Below are 19,924 nucleotides of genomic sequence, written 5' to 3' on the forward strand. Positions count from 1 at the left end.
TCTATACCACACTATAGTCCCAATCCTCAAAAAAAGAGAAATAATAAACATTTGCTTCTTTTTTTTTTCCCCCTTTTTTGGTACTAGGGATTGAACTCCAAGGGTGCTTAACCAGAGTCACATCTCCAGTCCATTTTATATTCTATTTAAGAGACATGGTCTCACTAAAATTGCTTAGGGTCTCACTAAGGCTAGCTTACTTGTGATCCTCCTGCCTCAGCCTCCTGAGCTGCTGGGATTATAGGTGAGTGCCATTTGCATTTTTAAGGCACTAAGTTTTGGGATAATTTATTATGCAGTGATAGATAACTACTACACCATGCAACTTTATTATAGTAATTATATTACCCTACACTCGCTTTCATTTAGCAGACTATGTTTACAAGGCTTGCCATACAAAATGCTAATTAGTGATTTAGCATAAACCAGCAATAAAGTATCTTAAAATTAGCCAAACCATATGTAGTTTGCCCACAGTCTTTTTTCATCAGCACGAGTTATTTCCTCTCTTTACAAACAGAGGCAGTAGTGTACAGGAAATATGCAATGGTCCCTAATACAAGGCAGTTGTAATTAACACGAAAAAAATTTCTTTTCTAAAAAAAGCAAACTTCTCTGGTCATTCATGCCTTTTCATTTTTCACAAGAATGTCTTGCATTAAAACTGGCAGTTGAAAAAGGCGACTTGCAAGCATTCAAAATAAGGACTAAAATTTAATAGCAAAGCGGGGGAGTGTGGTACAGAAAATGCAAGGTAAAAATGATGAAAAGGGCTTATCTTTTTTCATAAGACGACGGGGGAGGAGGGTACACTGGGAACGGAACCCAGGGCCTTGCCCACGCTAGGCAGGGTTTCTATCGAGCAATGATACCAGCACTTTTTATTTTGAGACAGGGTTTCACCAAGTTACCCAAGCTGGCCTTGAATTTGCAATCCTGCCTCAGCCACCCAAGTAACTGAGATTAGAGGATGCACCACCATGCCTGGCAGAATTTATCTTATAAGAAAATCTGATATTATAACCATGTCAACTCTTATGCAAAAAGAAACAAACTGAATACTAACTATTGATCTGAGGAGTCAAAACTTTTCAGATAAAACTATTGGACAAAAGACCTCTTTCTCTTGGCATCTTTTAGCCAACTATAAAGTTATCTTTTCAAAAATTATTAAAGATTTCCATAATGCTTCCCAGAGTCTTTCTTGCCTTTGATATTCAATTAACTGTTTTTTAAAAAAAATCTCTGTGTAACTTATTAAATCATTCACCAAACTGAATATATATGCTGGCTACTTTTCTAGGTGCTTGGGAATCAGCCGTGAACAAAACAAACCAAAATTCTTTCCTTTAAGGAGCTTATATTTTAGCAGAAGAATATAATTGTCTGTAATTGTAATTACCAATACCAAAGAGAATGACAGCAATCCCCTCAAATAACTCAAATGAACAAAGACAGAAACCAATGCTAAGTAGGGAAGGCTATTTGAGTGGGAACTCAGATCATGAGTAATTGGTCCTTCAGGGAATACTTGGTGTTTGGATGACCTATGCTTGTCTACACAGCTCAGAACTCAGGGCAATGGACACTTATACCTAAAATGCAAATCAAATTACACTTTACAGAAGCCTCTATTTCTTTCTTTTCTTTTGATACCAGGAATTGAAGGGTGCTTAACCACTGAGCTATGTTCCTGGCCCTGTTTCATATTTTGTTTTGAGACAGGGTCTCACTGAGTTGCTTAGGGCCTCAACAAGTTGCTGAGGCTGGCTTTGAACTCCAGATCCTCCTGCCTCAGCCTCCCAAGCGGCTGGGATCACAGGTGAGTGCCACTGCTCCCGGTTCAGAAGCCTCAATTTTTAAAACCATGTTCTTTATGATTTTGAGGCCAAAGGACCCAATTATAAATCTTGCTGGACCATGAACAACAGACTGCCGCAGACCGTAACACTGAATGCACAGACTAAAGTGAAAATTCCTGAACAGTGCACTGAATTAAGTAACATGTTCACATCTATCCCCTGCTTCTTCATCCCACTCCCCAAAGCCTGTACACCTCATAACCTCCTCCAGGATGCATCTATAAAGACAACTGAAATCTCTACCTAGAGGAGTCTTGGCCAAACACCGACATGCTAATCCCTAACCTTCAAGCGGAAATGACTGCTGTCACTTCACACAACCTGAAAAAAAACTTACCTTCCAGGTGTAACTCCCCTTCAGTAGCATCAGGATTCTTCCATTCTCACAGACAAGGGTCATGTTGAGATCCCCTCTCCCTTAGCAGCTACAGTACAAGGGGAAGGCTCTGAAGCCAGGCACAGGAAGCTCATACACCTGCTCAGCCAATTATTAAAAATGTGACCTTGGGTAAATCATTTAACCCTTTATTGTTCAAATTCCTTGCCTGTATGACTAAGCATAACATGTCCTGGCTCACAGGAGAAGTCCATTATGGGGACAAAATTATACAATGAGATCTAGAAATTAGCCAGCATTTCTTCTAATAATCCCCAAATTTTTTTAAATAAATGAAAAAAAAATCAAAAACCCATAAGATAACTATAGATTCTAAGGAAAACAAAAAGCTATTTAAAGAGGAAGCAAACTATAATGAAGAGAATATAAACAATCCATTTGTTACTTGACACACAGAACACTCCCCATTCAGGCTTCAGCAGACTGGGGCTTTTTTTTTTTTTTTTTTTTTTTTTTTTCATGTTTTTATTAGAGCATTATAGCTATACCTAACAGTGGGGTTCATTTCTGACATAATCATACATGTGTTATACCCTGGCTATCATTTCAACCCAACTGTGTGAACACTATGAGCACCATTTACATAATCATTTATTCCTACAAATACAATTTTTAACATTTCAACTTTGAAGTTGGTCAATGAAGCACGGAAAACAATCAGTTCCAGAACAGGATGTAAATGTTCCTGATCAGGATGATTCCTGACTACACAGAAGCCGTGGTGTAGCAAGAGCCCAGATATGGCAGAAGGAAGATACTCTGTGTAATGGAGAAACTCTACCTAGACTATCTAAGAAAGACAATTAGAAGTGAAGGAACAGAAAATGTTAATGTACTTAAATTACAAAAAAGCAACTGAAAAAAACAGTTGTATCTGCTAAATAAGAGTCAGAAGTAGTATATTCAGTGTTGGTTGGTCAACCATCAGAAAATTACAAAGAAAGATTGTTAGAAATTTAGTCCTCTGAAGAATGAAGTTGAGATTAGAGAAAAGTAAAGACTTTTCAATTTATGCTTTTCTAAATTTTTAAATTTCATTTTCCCACTTTAAAAATAGGTGATTTTTAAGTAGTAAAAATTTAAATATGGGGCTGGGGATGTAGCTCAGTTCACAGAGTGCTTGCCTTGCAAACACAAGGCCCTGGGTTCAATCCCCAGCACGGAAAAAAAAAAAAAAAAAATTTAAATATGATGTGAAAAGTGCATTTGGGTATGCTTGTATATCTTCAAATACAGACATAACAAAAAGGAGGAGGCATTGCATTCTTTTATAATCAGTCTTTCTGCCTAATAGTTCAAATATTTATATATATTTTATATTTCAATAAATAGGTGAATGGAGAGATGAAGGGATAGGTAAATGGGTAAAGACTCAAAAATTTACAAGATCTTTTTTGGTAATGATGCTATCATCTTTATTTTCATAGTAATATTTTCTAATTTTCCAATAACCCATATTAATCATAGGATGGGGGAAAGGCCTTTTTGAAAGATTAAAACAAAATATAAACATGTGCCTAGTGGAAAACATCAGTGAAGGAAGTAACCTGGCTCCAGTACAGCATTCCCTTCACTTTCCTATCTACTGCAGGACCTGGTCCCTTCTACTACCTCGCCCCAACCTGTTCCAGAGCACTCATTCTGCTGCCTCACTTCTACTGCTTCTGCATCCTCTCAGCCTGACTTGCCAGCCTAGTGACTGCCCTATCTAATCTACCCACAATAAAAAGGCAGAACGAAGGTTAAGCACTGATGTGTTCATGCCCGATCACTCTCCTACTGAAGAAGTAACAGACTTTGCATTGCCAGCTTCATTTTCAGCTAGCAGCCCACCAGCATGAACTCCTCTAACTTTCAAGGCCTCTGTTCCCCCATCTGACAGACACCCCAAGGTTCTGGCCACCTGCCCCTTCTCGTGCATTTGAGCCTTTCCATCTTGTCCACACTGGGAAAATTTAATAATACAACCTTCAAATTCCAGCTCCACTTCCATCTTCCCCACAAAGCCTTCTCTGATCATTTCACCTTCCTTTCTCTAACTCCTGCCCACTAGTCAGAACTATGTAGTTTAGTACCACAAAGTCTTTTGTGTTAGATGTGTCTCTCCAAATGGAACACAAACACTTTGGGAGTAAGCTTGTGTCTTAATGCTTTTTGTCTCCCCTGAGCACCTACCCGTATATTCATCAGATAAAAAATTTAAGTAATATTGATTATCACTGGTTTCACAAAAACTAATCTGATGTCAACTCAAATCAATACTAATTACTAATCAAGAGACTGCAAAAACAGTACAAGATGCACTACAAAGTTAATAAGGAAACAGGCATCCCTTATTGACTTTCATACTATTCCACGTCATAAAAGCATTTTTATTAATCCAGGTAGAGTTGATCAGAAAAAGCAGCCAAATTGTACTTACAAATGGCATGTCTTTATTTATCCTAATGATATAAAGGCCTTTGAGTTACATAGGATTCTCTAAGATTTATTATAGCTTAGCCATCTAATCAGAGGCCATAATTTATAACCCTCAGTACCTAGCACCTAAGATCCTTTACAGAGTAGGAAACAAATGGGAAATTTAAGAGTCAGATCAAAACACTGTAAAATTTCCAAAATACGTTTTAAAATAAAGTTAAGTGATAACTAAAAATGTCTGGCACTTATATAGATACCCCTCAAGAAAATCAGTGTCTCAACTTCTAATTTGTTTTTGGGACAAAACAAACAGTGTCTTAATGGCTACTGTCTGAATTGGACTGAAAAATTTTGATCAGAAACAATTGCAATATAAATTCAAGATGGCAGGGAAATTCAGAAACATTATCAATGACTTACTTAAGTATTAAATATAAGAACTCAAAAACCTTGATCACTCATTCAAACAGTGTCTGACACCACAATAAGTTCACATAGTGAATTCCCTTCCTTTAACAGGATGAGGAAAGCAAGACCCACAGGATAAAATCACTTACCAAGTCACTCAGAAAATTCAGCAAAGCTGGGCTAAAACCACAACTTAATCATGTTTCTTTGCTCTTGATACCTTTAACATTTTCAGGTAACCCACATTATAATTAAAACTTAAGATTCATATTTGAACCACCTACCTGAAGATACGTAATGTCCCAAAAAATAAATTCATGAAATAAAGATTTAGACTCACAAAAGTTATTAACACTAAAGACGTTAAGTGGTAAGTGCAAATTTAAACATTATTTGATTACTATAGCATCTTAACTTGTACTATAATTAAAAAATTAATTACACAAAAATAACAGATTCATGTAATATAACACTTTCCTTGAGGTCTTATTTCTTTGATGTAGCTTGCTAGGACCTAGTTAATTGCTACCTTCTCCCCGCCGTGGTCATTATGTTCCAGATGTGTCACAATTTAGAACCAGCTTGCTTACCTGCAGACACTAGGACAACTGCGGTAAACAAACTCATCTCTTCATCACTAAGCTGCAGGGCATTTAGCTTCTCACTAAATTCAAACATGGAGTTTAGCAGATCCCCTGCTCCCATTGAGTGTAAATCATCCACACTATACTTCTTTCCACTTAAGAAGGTGACAGTACGCTCCTTTGCATCAAATAATGATGCAAACCGTACCATTAAAACCTGGAAAAAGAACAAGACTTAAATGTATTTGGAGATGTTCAATAGTAATACTAAGAAATAACTCAGTATTCAAGTCAGTTAAGAAACATCCTACATTTAAAAAAAGGAAGATGAAAAGAAAAAAGTTTATTTTTACCTAGAACCACTTTCTTAACATAATTACTCTACCAAAGCAATAAATATTCCAAGGGGAACATCAAGAGAAATTCCAGCAAAGGCAAAATACTTGAGTCCTAGGATACTCTGAAACTCTATTAATACAGATTTTGAAATGCAAATATAAAATTAAAGCAGGCAATAACACCAAGAAGTTTTAAAATGGGGCCTGACCGAAAGCATTAAATAAACTCTAGACTACCAAATACATCACTTGGTCTCTGTGCCCAAAGTAAAAAGAGTAATATTTCAGTGCAGCAACACCTGAAAACATCAGAACACCAAATACAGACAAGGCAAACACAGCAGATGCACTCTAATTGGGCTACTTCAAGAAACCAAAGAGACCACAGACAAGACAACTATCACAATAAAAAAGTACTCTAAATGCCAAGTTATGATTGCCATTCAAACCAAATCAGTGAACAATCACATTACTCACCTACAGCATTCCCTCCGTTATACTAACTGGTGACATCTATGTCATACATCTCTCTCATGATCAAAGGAACACTGAACAAACATCTTCCTTTTGCAATGCTCCCAGGCAAGGACCCGTGTCACCCAGGACAGTTCAAAAGGGAGTGAACCTCGATGAAAACGTGGCTACCTTAGCATACAGCAGCACCAAGACAGACCACAAGGTGGGAAGAACACAAGTCCTGGAATCTGGGATTATGTGGCTACCTTAGAATACAGCAGCACCAAGACAGATCACAAGGTGGAAAGAATACAAGTCCTGGAATCTGGGATTATGTGGCTACCTTAGAATACAGCAGCACCAAGACAGACCACAAGGTGGGAAGAATGCAAGTCCTGGAATCTGGGATTATGTGGCTACCTTAGCATAGAGCAGCACCAAGACAGATCACAAGGTGGGAAGAATACAAGTCCTGGAATCTGGGATTATGTGGCTACCTTAGCATACAGCAGCACCAAGACAGACCACAAGGTGCAAAGAATACAAGTCCTGGAATCTGGGATTATGTGGCTACCTTAGAATACAGCAGCACCAAGACAGACCACAAGATGCAAAGAATACAAGTCCTGGAATCTGGGATTATGTGGCTACCTTAGAATACAGCAGCACCAAGACAGACCACAAGGTGCAAAGAATACAAGTCCTGGAATCTGGGATTATGTGGCTACCTTAGAATACAGCAGCACCAAGACAGACCACAAGGTGGAAAGAATACAAGTCCTGGAATCTGGGATTATGTGGCTACCTTAGAATACAGCAGCACCAAGACAGACCACAAGGTGGAAAGAATACAAGTCCTGGAATCTGGGATTATGTGGCTACCTTAGAATACAGCAGCACCAAGACAGACCACAAGGTGCAAAGAATACAAGTCCTGGAATCTGGGATTATGTGGCTACCTTAGCATACAGCAGCACCAAGACAGACCACAAGGTGGGAAGAATGCAAGTCCTGGAATCTGGGATTATGTGGCTACCTTAGAATACAGCAGCACCAAGACAGACCACAAGGTGGAAAGAATACAAGTCCTGGAATCTGGGATTATGTGGCTACCTTAGAATACAGCAGCACCAAGACAGACCACAAGGTGCAAAGAATACAAGTCCTGGAATCTGGGATTATGTGGCTACCTTAGAATACAGCAGCACCAAGACAGACCACAAGGTGGGAAGAATGCAAGTCCTGGAATCTGGGATTATGTGGCTACCTTAGAATACAGCAGCACCAAGACAGATCACAAGGTGGGAAGAATACAAGTCCTGGAATCTGGGATTATGTGGCTACCTTAGCATACAGCAGCACCAAGACAGATCACAAGGTGGGAAGAATACAAGTCCTGGAATCTGGGATTATGTGGCTACCTTAGAATACAGCAGCACCAAGACAGACCACAAGGTGCAAAGAATACAAGTCCTGGAATCTGGGATTATGTGGCTACCTTAGAATACAGCAGCACCAAGACAGACCACAAGGTGGAAAGAATACAAGTCCTGGAATCTGGGATTATGTGGCTACCTTAGAATACAGCAGCACCAAGACAGACCACAAGGTGGGAAGAATGCAAGTCCTGGAATCTGGGATTATGTGGCTACCTTAGAATACAGCAGCACCAAGACAGATCACAAGGTGGAAAGAATACAAGTCCTGGAATCGGGGATTATGTGGCTACCTTAGAATACAGCAGTACCAAGACAGACCACAAGGTGGAAAGAATACAAGTCCTGGAATCTGGGATTATGTGGCTACCTTAGAATACAGCAGCACCAAGACAGACCACAAGGTAGGAAGAATACAAGTCCTGGAATCTGGGATTATGTGGCTACCTTAGAATACAGCAGCACCAAGACAGACCACAAGGTGCAAAGAATACAAGTCCTGGAATCTGGGATTATGTGGCTACCTTAGAATACAGCAGCACCAAGACAGACCACAAGGTGGAAAGAATACAAGTCCTGGAATCTGGGATTATGTGGCTACCTTAGAATACAGCAGCACCAAGACAGACCACAAGGTGGGAAGAATGCAAGTCCTGGAATCTGGGATTATGTGGCTACCTTAGAATACAGCAGCACCAAGACAGATCACAAGGTGGAAAGAATACAAGTCCTGGAATCTGGGATTATGTGGCTACCTTAGAATACAGCAGCACCAAGACAGACCACAAGGTGCAAAGAATACAAGTCCTGGAATCTGGGATTATGTGGCTACCTTAGAATACAGCAGCACCAAGACAGACCACAAGGTGGGAAGAATGCAAGTCCTGGAATCTGGGATTATGTGGCTACCTTAGAATACAGCAGCACCAAGACAGACCACAAGGTGGGAAGAATGCAAGTCCTGGAATCTGGGATTATGTGGCTACCTTAGAATACAGCAGCACCAAGACAGACCACAAGGTGGGAAGAATGCAAGTCCTGGAATCTGGGATTATGTGGCTACCTTAGAATACAGCAGCACCAAGACAGATCACAAGGTGGAAAGAACACAAGTCCTGGAATCTGGGATTATGTGGCTACCTTAGAATACAGCAGCACCAAGACAGATCACAAGGTGGAAAGAACTCAAGTCCTGGAATCTGGGATTATGTGGCTACCTTAGAATACAGCAGTACCAAGACAGACCACAAGGTGGAAAGAATACAAGTCCTGGAATCTGGGATTATGTGGCTACCTTAGAATACAGCAGCACCAAGACAGATCACAAGGTGGAAAGAATACAAGTCCTGGAATCTGGGATTATGTGGCTACCTTAGAATACAGCAGCACCAAGACAGATCACAAGGTGGAAAGAATACAAGTCCTGGAATCTGGGATTTGTGTTCGAAACCTGGATGTGTTATGAATTCACTGGTAATCCAAGAAAAGTCTCCTGGCCTCTCTGGGCTGTAGTTACCCCTTCAAACCAAGTGAACTGAACTGAACTTGATCACTGACTTCCCTTCTGGCTTTAAACCTTAAACTTAACGTTCTCCCTCAAACTGAAAAGCCTAGCCTTTAAGCGCTACTTTTTAATTACTCCACAGCTGTTCTATTTATGAAAATGTCTTTTCTGTTCTAGTCCAGGTGCTCCAGAAAACAGCCTGGGGCAAAAGCTCCTATGGACTGTGGACTGGCACATATGAAAACAGGAATGACGAAAAAGGAAATGAGACAGAGAAGAATAAGCAAATATTAAAGTACGGGTTACTGAGCAGACCACCACTGAACAGAAAAAGCAACTGATAGTTTCATTTTGTGGGAACAGCCCAGGTTCCCTTATCCTGTTGATCCAAGGTTCAAAGATCTGGCCAGCAGACATCACTTCCCACCACCCCCCGAAAGGCGTCTCACACACCTCAGCAAGCAATAGGGAAGCCCTGGAGCAGACAGAAGTGAAAGGTACCAGCTCACCAGGTCCAACCCAGGTGACAAGCAAAGGCTGCCTCAAGCCCAGGCTGAATGCAGAAGAAACTGGAATAGAAAAATTAGCCCAGGATCCTAAAGCAAGGTGATGTCCAAAGGATCTGAAGTTGCACATAGAGACGTCTGATAAATTCCCAAGATATTCTACATGTTCCTAAAAGACAAAAACCAAATTCTATTCTCCCTCTGATTCTGACTAAACATAGCGAACACCAGGCTAGACTATCAGTAGGTGTCTAACACTGCAGAAACTACCAAGTCCACCCCTAAAAACAATACTAGAACTTGGGATTTTATATGCTGAGGATACAGAACCCCTAAGTCACAACTGACTCTGGATATGCCTAGTCTCTTACCAAACCCTGAGATGGTTGTTCTTTGGTTGCTAGTTTCAGACTATGAATTATAAATACTTAAGAGAAAAGAACGAAAACATCAAAGAAAATGGGACACTACATGTCCTATATCAATAATTGGGATAAATAAAACCTACCTCAAAAGTTCCAGCTTTTAAAAGGTTGACCTGGTCATGCTGAGAGAGATCTCTAAATCCCGGAATACGCTTTGCAAATTCCACCACTTCTTTCACTGCTGGAGTGAAGCTCATGGAAAATTCTTCCCAGATTTCATGCCCTGATTTATGTGGATCCACATATGGAGACTTACTCATTGGACAAACCTAGTATACACAAACAGAAAAACTCTTAAACTAAGAGGTGGCAAAGAAATTTCAAGAGTAGTATCTCAATCATCAGAAACCCTATGATGAAAACACCCCCAAACACAAGTAAAATCTACTGATAAATACTCCATTTGCTGCTCACACCTTAACATAGGAAGCCTCGGGGCAATAAATAGATAAAACTGTATATCATCAATTTACAGTAATAATAATTTCTAGTCAATGAAAGGAGTGCAAGCATTTAAAAAATAGAGGTATAATAAAGTCCATAACCTTCACATAAGAAAAAGAGTCTCATGGCAACCCAATTTAATAATAATTAATTTACTATAAAAAGAGGTGGCCTAAAGCAAAAATGCTATCTGTAATCTATTTCAAAAACCTACTGCACAGGTTTAAGAGTTTATTTTGTTAACACTGCTGCCACATTATGCTGCTCTATAGTACTTCCGGTTTTTCAAAACAAATTTATGTATATTTGTTTGATTCTCAACTCTGTTAGTTATGACCAATTATAATTATCTTTTTTTTCCAGTGCTGAGGATGAAACTCAGGGCCTCGTGTATGTCAGGCAAGTACTCTATACCAAAGATATACTCTGGCCCATAATTATTCCTTAGATGAGGAAATGAGACTCTGAAAGGTTTAGTGACTTATCCATATACAGTTAACAGTCACAGGCTTACAAACCAGAACTGTATTTAGTTAATATCTTAAAACTCACTTATTTCTGAATAGGCAGAATTACAATGTTGTGATTTCCAAGAGGAAGAGAGTAAGGTGTTTCACTTTTTAGAAAAGGTCACTGACTTTTTATTTCATAAACAATTGTGTGATCACTGACTTCAACTGCTCAATTAAGAATGACTATAGATACAAGTGCACTTTCATATTCTTTTTTTTTTTTTTTTTTTTTTTTTTTGCGGTGCTGGGGATTGAACCCAGGACCTTGTGCTTGCAAGGCAAGCACTCTACCAACTGAGCTATATCCCCAGCACACAAGGTACACTTTCTAAATGCAGACTAAGGCAGGGAAAAACAGGAAGCCAGGAAGTCAGGAGAATACTATAATAAAACATGAACTGTATATTCTATCAGTAAGCAGACTTTAAATTTTCATTAAATCAATTTGAGTTCCTGGAATGGGATGATTCTAAAACCATGGAGACAATCATGAAATCAGAACCTGAATGTTTAGGAATGTTTCCTTCTTTAAGGAAGTCACATGGCCTAACAAAATATAAGTCTATCTTTCACACAGATCCTAGAATCAAATACTTATTATAAAGGACAAAAAACTGAGATAGAGTCAACTATTTTGAAAATGAAAAAAAGAAGATTTTAATTACCTGGTGGTAGAAAAATACTAAGCACTATCAAAGGACCTCATGGTTTAAACTGGAAATAGTGCAGTACTTTTGTTTTTGATGACATTTTGGCAGAATATAAACACTGTATTTTCATGTAGAATGTTGTATTTGATGAAAAAATTTTAATGATATGACTACATTAACATCTCACAGAATGAAAGCTGAGAAAATCCTTAGATTAGCCTGTTAAATTAAAATGTTCCTAACTTCTCAAACAATAATCATCTATATTCTATATTCAAAGACCTTTTTGCATAATAATGGTGGTACATGCCTGTCATCCCAGCTGAGGAGGCTGAGACAGGAGGACTGTTTGAGCCCAGAAGCTCAAGGCCAGCCTAGGCAACAAAGCGGGACTCCACCTCAAAAAAATAAAAACAACAAAACCTCTCTCCACCAAAATCAAAGAATTTCTGACTATGACAAGCTAAAAGATAAGTCCTTTGGAGGAAAATTCCAAAACTAATACGGTACTAATTAACCACACTACTTAAGTTTTCAAAGGGATTTCCAAGAATTAAAGGCCCAATTCTGTATGAATGGTATTTTACATGAAATCTTAATCCCAATCACAGTATCAATTAAATCACATGCTTATATCTAGCCTTGTGTGAAATGAGCATTCTACAGATGCTGTTTATTAAATTATTTGACCTAAATACTATACAAAATTGACTCTTAAATTTCTTAGGCTTTCTGACCCACCTCCCAGGTTGGTACATCCCCAAATAAAAGAAAACCTTCAAAGCTTTCCTTGATACAAGGTGAGCAAAAAATTGATTGCACTATACCAGATGCATCCTCCCTCCAGTGTTGCACAGGTAACTATTCTTGTTCTCATTCTGAGAAAATCCATCTATTGGAACTCTATCACATACTCTTTGAGTATAAGCATTGGAGAAGTTCATACAATGTCCATTTGCAATACAAATGGCATGCCCATTTGGGTAATGCATTATGTTCCTCCCTTTGTACTGTCCATTGAGATGCTGCTGGCTCTCACTACAAGGAAAATGGCTGTTAAGCCCATTGCCACAATGGTCGTGATTTAAATTATACTGCTCCATGTTCTTGGGAATCCGTTCTCTCTGGGGCTGCATGCTCTCAGCCGAGCTTTCTCGCTGCTCTTGATTATACATAAAGGTATCCTTGTGGGCTCTGGTCACCATGCCAATCACTTCTTCCTTTGCAAAGTCAGAAGAGGGAGGAGGAGAGCTTTTGATGTTTTCTTGCTCCATTTGGGGCTTGGGTCGCAGCTGTTCCTGGGCTGGTAAAGCTGTCTGTTCATGATGTTCTACTAATGTGTCATTCTGCAAGTGACCACTGAACTGGCTGTTCATCATGGTCTTCATCGCACTTTGCATTTCAATGAGCATCCTCTGTTTTTCGCGCTTAGGAATACGACCAAACCGAACAGCTATTGAAGAAAAAGATATTTAACATCTAAATTCTGAGTAAGATCTCTTACTACAAAAGAATAACAAAAAATTATCTCCGATAGCTAAGGCCTTTAGTCTTACAAGTGAAGAACATCTATAGGTCTCTGGACCAGAGTTTTCTAAACTTGGTGTTCATGCCCCAAAGAAAGTAGGAAATAGGAAAATTTTCTGATCTCCTTCCAAATCAAAGCTAAGGAGATTTATTTCCTGGGTATTTTATAAATAAAACCTAAGAAAGAAATATAAAATTAATAAAAACCAGAATTTGAAACAGACCAGCATTACTAACTAGCACCTATTAAGAAGGCTAAAGATGCTGTTTTCAGGACCCACGACCATAAACGCTGATGGGACCCAGGAGGCACAATCACTCCCAGAATGTTTAACTCAATACACACTTGAAAGCTTACTCTCAAAAACCTAACTATTAAATTATCCGTACCCCAAAAGCACATCATTTTCAGCTTCCTAAGAAAGCAAATCACTTTAAAACATATACACATATATTACACATATAATCAACAGAAATGTAGTTATTGGAAAACACACTTGCTGGGTTGTAATTAAAATCAATGGAATAAATAAACAATAGATCAGTCATCCTCCATTGTTTTAGAAGCTAGCCTGAGGAAGTATACTGTCCCCAATAATCCTATCTCTGAGGCAAAGGAAAGCTACTTTCTAATCTAATATTCAAGCAAAGATAATAAAAATTCTATATACCTACCTAGTGAGAAAGTCTTGCTAGTCTAATTGTAGACCCTGACAATGTCATTATCAAAGACAAACAATTTTATCATGTTTCATAGTTTTACTACTTCCCTTACAAATGAATATTGGTTTTCTTCTTTTGGGGCAATCATACCTATTCACTATCCCCCCCCCCCCCCCCCCACTGTGGCTTTAGGGACTGAATCCAGGGGTGCTCTACATCCCCAGTCCCTTTGTATTTTATATTTTGAGTCATGGTCTCATTAAGCTGCTGAAGCTAGCCTTGAACTGGTGATCCTCTTGCCTCAGTCTCCCAAGTCATTGGTATGAGGCACGCACCACCACGACTGGCTCCATTCACTATTTTTATAGCACTAGTCTTACTAGTCTAATAAATACTACAAAATTCCAGGCAATTAAAAAAAAAAAAACATTAATTACTCAAATCTCTTATTCTCATCTCTTATTCTCAAATCTCTTATTCCTCATTGCAATATTTAGTTTCTGTTAGCAGGAGGATATTAGAGTAACCAAAGGGACTGCCTAGTCCTCTTTAGATGAATAGGACTGCTCATTAGCTCCTAACTATTCCTACTAAAGCCTCTGAAAAGCTCACAGGCTCTCTCATGTTACAGAAAGACATCAAGAAATCATTTTCCCAAGTACAAGAGAAGAGTCAAATCTTCTAATCATGTCAATCATAGACAATACTAAGAATTCTACAGTTTTATTTTCAATGGAAATGGATTATGCCAAAATTGAGCAACCACCTCCACTTCAGATCCTAATGTTTCTTTCAATTTTGCATCTCTTTTGCATGTTTTCAGAATCTGTGCACTTAAAGCACATTTTCTTCTCAGGCTAAAACACTTTAGAGATAATTCACATAAAAAACAAAACGTTCCTCAGTAATCCTAAGAAATGAAGAAGACAAGAGTCAAAAATTTCTATGTCAAAAGCAACCAAATCTTTGTCTTAGAAAAAGTCTTCCTATTGTTTGGGGGTAAAAATTGTTTTTTGTAAGAAGTAACAGCAACAAAAAACGAAGTCAGTTAAAAGTTGTTTGAGGGCCAGGGATAGTAGCTCAGTTGGCAGAGTGCTTGCCTCGCATACACAAGGCCCTGGGTTTAATCCCCAGCACCACCAAAAATAAAAAATAAAAAAAAATAACTGAGATGATGCTAAAATCTGAATTTAATGAATTTAGTGTCCTACAAGGAATCATAATGTGCTTCCTGAAATCTGCTTCACCCTAAACATAAGAGGGCCATAAGTAACTGGCTTATAGCTCTAGTTCATTCTAAGGACTAAAAGTCCTGCTTCATGCACATTACAAACATTCTTTAAACTAGGAACATACCATCTCTCGACATTCCCACAGACAGACACTTTTTGAAGCGACACTGCTGACATCTGTTCCTATTCATTCTCATTATAGAGCAGTTTTCATTCTTCAGGCACTTCTTGTATTGGATGTTTTGCTGAATACTTCTCCGAAAGAAACCCTGAGAACAAAGGAAGATTTACCCACCCTTTAAAAACATCCAGATGACCTCCTCAAAAGCACTGCTCCCACACCTACCTAGTGTGAGACTAGCTACCTGGGAAATCATTTCAACTTAGGACAAAGGGAAATATGATATTGACACAGAGAATTTAATCAGATCCTTACTGGTCTGAAATAGGAAGTGCTATCCACACACTGACCAATTCTTCTTCCTTATGAGGCCCAAAGTCCCCCTTTTCCACACTGTACCCAGTTACCAAGTTCCCACCTACAGTCACATTTGCCACCTCATGTTTCTAATCACATACAAATTCTAAACTTTTGAAATAGAAATGAAAGATTCTTAAAAAGTTGGTGGAGAAATGTGTTTGACAGCTATGATTTCCTCAGCAGAACCCTGAATTATGTTGCAAGAGCTTGGTCTTTCCTGAATCATTACTGGCTCACACAGGCAAGGCCTACTCGTACATGCCAGATGTCTTTGGCTAGTATCAGCAATGAGTGTTGGGCACGCACCCACAGGCCACCTAACCACCCAAGGAAAGAGTTCCCAGCTAGAGGGCTACAAATAGCTGCCTTTAATACACAAAGAATTTAAGTACATGCCCTGAGAGGTCCTCAAAGAACTCCAGCTTAATAGTTCCCCAGAAAACAGAAAATCCAAGCATATAAGTACCAAAGTTATTTCTTTCCCTTTTTATTTTTTATTTTTCCCCTGTACAAGGGATTGAATCCAGAGGCACTCTAACACTGAGCTACATCCCCAGCCCTTCCTATTTTTTTATTTTAAGACACGAGACAGGGTTTTACTAAGTTGTCCAGGCTTCCTTAAACTTGCAATCCTCCTGCCTCAGCCTCCCCAGGAGCTGGGATTACAGGCCGGCACTGCTGCACCCAGCTAACAAAGTCATTTTAAACTGCATTTTCCCTGCATATTATGATTGACCACACACTTCATAAATCTTTACTCAGTACTTGTAGGATATCACATTTTTATATTTTATGACTGTGATACTACACACTTGAACATGTAAGAGCTAAGTTTATCACATTTCAAGAGAGTACTGAACAAGTATATGTATTTATCAAGATCACACAACGAATCTCATTCAGTCTGGGTTTATATTTTCTTGCTATAAAGTGAGAATATCTGCCTCACAACTATTTCACATTTTTGTAAAAAATATGTATATATATAAGATATACATATTTTATATATCAATATATATTTTATACATATCATATATATATATAAGATTTTTAAAACAGTAGAAAATACCTATGTCAAGAAAAAGTACTAAGTAATCTTGCAAAGAGACTTAGGCATTAAAAGTGACTGAACTCCCAATTCACTCTAAGCCACCCTAGAAAAAATTTCCTCTTTCATTATGTACATTCATTATCTTGTTCATCCACCATATCCTGCCAAACTGGATTCCTGCTTCTGGCCTTAAAGTCAAAAAACAGCAAGAACCTGTCTTCACCATGCTAATTTTTGATAACAGGAGAAAGGACTATGCCAGTTATTAAAGAGACTCAGGGAGAAAAAGCTATTGGCTGGCTGGCTGATTCCTGGGCATAAACTCAGACAGACTTTCTCATTTTGGAATTATCTAACCAACATCCTACTAGTGATAGCTAGCAAATACTCAACTTGCAAATTAACTATAGCTTTCCCAAGTGCTCAATATATACTCAAGATTTTACTCATTTGGCACTATTTCTTAAGACATTACATTTTTACAAGTAACTAGGAATCGTTATTTTCAGCTCCCAGTACCTGACATGTCAGAATATCAACGTATCCAAGACCTGCTATGTGACACGCCCCACCCCCCAACCCCCCTACCCCCAACCCACCAAAGTTCATGTGCTAGAAACTTAATCCCCCTTGCAGCAGTGTCAAGAGGTGGGACCTTTAGGAGGTGATTAGGCCATGAGGGCTGGGCCTTCACGGGGGGATAATGTGGTTATCCTGGGCATGTTATCTCGATGCTCATGCTCACATTTTTGTATACTCTTCCTCCCTCTCTCCTTCTACAGTGCTCCCTTCTACAGTGTTATAATGTAGGAAGAACCTCACCATATGAAATTCCTTGATCTGAGACTTGCCAACATCCAAACCTCTCAGCCAAATAAATTTTATAAATTATCCAAACCGTGCTACTTTGTTATAGCAACACAAATAGAACCAAGACCTACTTCAAAGTTCTGTTTAAATGTAGTTCAACAGGGCAACAGAAGTGCCTTGCATGTTTTGCTCCATGCTGCTTCCCAACCTCCCAGAACTGTGCCTGAGACTGGTGCACCTGGCTCACACCATAAATCTGTCTAACTGAGACAGCAAATGTATTTTGGTCAACAGTTTAAAGAAAAAAGAAATGCTTCCACAGCATAAAGAATATTTTTCAAAACAAGTTATGTTTACAAACTACTTAAAATGCATAAAACTTAAGAGGAACAGCTGACTTTTCTCTTCCTCCCAGGTATTCAATGGTGGATATCTGCAAACCTAACCCCAATTTATTTAATCCCAGAATCCATAAGGAAACGAAAGCATGCTTTACCTTACAGCCTTCACAAGCATGAACTCCATAGTGGAATCCTGACGCCACATCCCCACAGACTTTACACAGTAGAACCATGCCACTAAACTCTAGAGCACAAACAGAATGAGGTGAAGAGCTGGAAGAAAGACTTCATGTTTTTCTTTCCAACTGAATATTTTATTTCAATCAACTTGCAAGACACATATCTGCTTTCATAATTTGAAAGAAAAATCTCTATACCAAATTAACAAACGAGGAAATCATAGTTTTCTTTTTTTTTCTTTTTGGTATTAGGGATTGAACCCAGGGGCACTTTACCACTGAGCTACATCCCCAGTCCTTTTTGTTTTTTATTCTGAGACAGTTTTTGTTTTGAGACAGTCCTTTTTGGTTTTTATGTTCTGTTTTTTATCTTGCTAAGTTGCTTAGGGCCTCACTAAGTTGCTGAGGCTGGCCTTGAACTTGTGATTATTCTTCCCCAGCCTCCCCAGTCGCTGGGTTATAGGCGTGCACCACCACACCCGGCCATGTTTTTCTTTTAAACACAGCTTATGGAGCTGCCAAAAATACCTCAGAGTGCTGTTTTTTTTTTTCCCCCTTTCTTGATAATCTTAAGCATTCACTGAAATTTTTGTAAATTTGTAGCTGCTTTGCAGCAGATATGCAACCAGAACTAAGAAAATAGTTCTCCTAGATAAAAATCAAGACTTTAGGCAGAGAAATCAATCAATAAGAGATGCAAAGTGATGTTTCCACAGGCAACTGTACTCATTTCACTCAACTACAGGAGCAGACGAGTCCACTCCTTCTGACCCTTCCCTCTGTCAGTCCTTGCTACTTCCACACTTCCTCAGGAATCCAGATCCCACTTCTCACTGGTCACCCAAATCCTGCTTTATTGTCTAGTCCTAAACATTCCCAACTCCAACTTCAACAAGTAAACCAGTTCCCTCGATTCTTTTTAATACTCTGTTCAAGAAACAAGATTAAATCCAATAGAATGGTACCTGTGAGCATGTGGTAAAAGGGAGAATCCTAGAGAAACATGTTCAGGCAGATAATATAACTACATGACAGCCCCTAGGCTGTGACTTCTAAAGCCACTTGATTTTTTCCATACTGATCTATGATTACCCAGAAGGGAACGAAAATTATACTCAGAAATATAATGCCCACCCCCCAACGAAAAGCTGATGAAATAAGCCCCACAGGCAATTAATGGCAACAACCTTTAAAATACTGAAGTCACTTACTTGTCACACCACTATGACTCTTTGTCATCCCAGGAGCACTTGATTTGCTTGTTTTTATAGAACAATCTATTCGATCATTCTTCAGGATGCCTTCAATATTGGAGAGATCACCATTCTTGGGATTACCATTGGTATCAGAATTGGAGCTATTTGGAGAAGATGGAACAGAAGAGGAGGAGGACTGGAAGCTATTCTCAGAACCCTCACTGTGACAAGAGGCAGGGCTAGAGGCCGAGCTGGAAGAACTGATATAGGCGATCACGCCTCCTAAAAAACACAGGGAAATCAGACAGTTAGACACAATGTGCATTTTTTTATTTCTGCAAATCTGAACATACTGATTTACCAAATTATTCATAAAGTCATTAACTTTAGAAACGAGTTACTAGTATTAAATGTTTGCTTACATCAAAAGTAAAAAGGAACCTATTCCCTTATTTCCTACTAACCTCCTTGCTTCCGCAAGGGTCAAAGCACATGTAACTG

At 38.8% G+C, this 19,924-nt stretch overlaps 2 protein-coding genes across 3 annotated transcripts in view; both read right to left on the reverse strand.

The window, feature by feature from the left end:
- LOC306646007 (ubiquitin-conjugating enzyme E2 E1) overlaps window positions 1-19,924 on the reverse strand; it is a 333,994-nt gene that overhangs the window by 183,421 nt on the left and 130,649 nt on the right. The gene's annotated exons all lie outside the window — the stretch shown is intronic.
- Window positions 1-19,924, reverse strand: part of NR1D2 (nuclear receptor subfamily 1 group D member 2) — a 31,229-nt gene that overhangs the window by 4,160 nt on the left and 7,145 nt on the right. Inside the window, exons 2-7 of one of the 2 annotated variants that reach the window (XM_079114279.1) lie at window positions 19,439-19,705; window positions 18,204-18,292; window positions 15,490-15,634; window positions 12,771-13,396; window positions 10,421-10,606; window positions 5,679-5,889 (exon numbers count right to left, since the gene is read on the reverse strand). In XM_079114279.1, the coding sequence (XP_078970405.1) occupies window positions 5,679-5,889; window positions 10,421-10,606; window positions 12,771-13,396; window positions 15,490-15,634; window positions 18,204-18,292; window positions 19,439-19,705 (1,524 nt within the window). Of the gene's footprint in view, window positions 1-5,678; window positions 5,890-10,420; window positions 10,607-12,770; window positions 13,397-15,489; window positions 15,635-18,203; window positions 18,293-19,438; window positions 19,706-19,924 lie in introns of those variants that run through there. The other variant, XM_079114280.1, reaches the window with a different exon arrangement.

This window comes from Sciurus vulgaris (genome assembly GCF_902686455.1).
Source record: "Sciurus vulgaris genome assembly, chromosome: 16".
In the NCBI taxonomy this organism is placed as follows: Eukaryota; Metazoa; Chordata; class Mammalia; order Rodentia; family Sciuridae; genus Sciurus; species Sciurus vulgaris.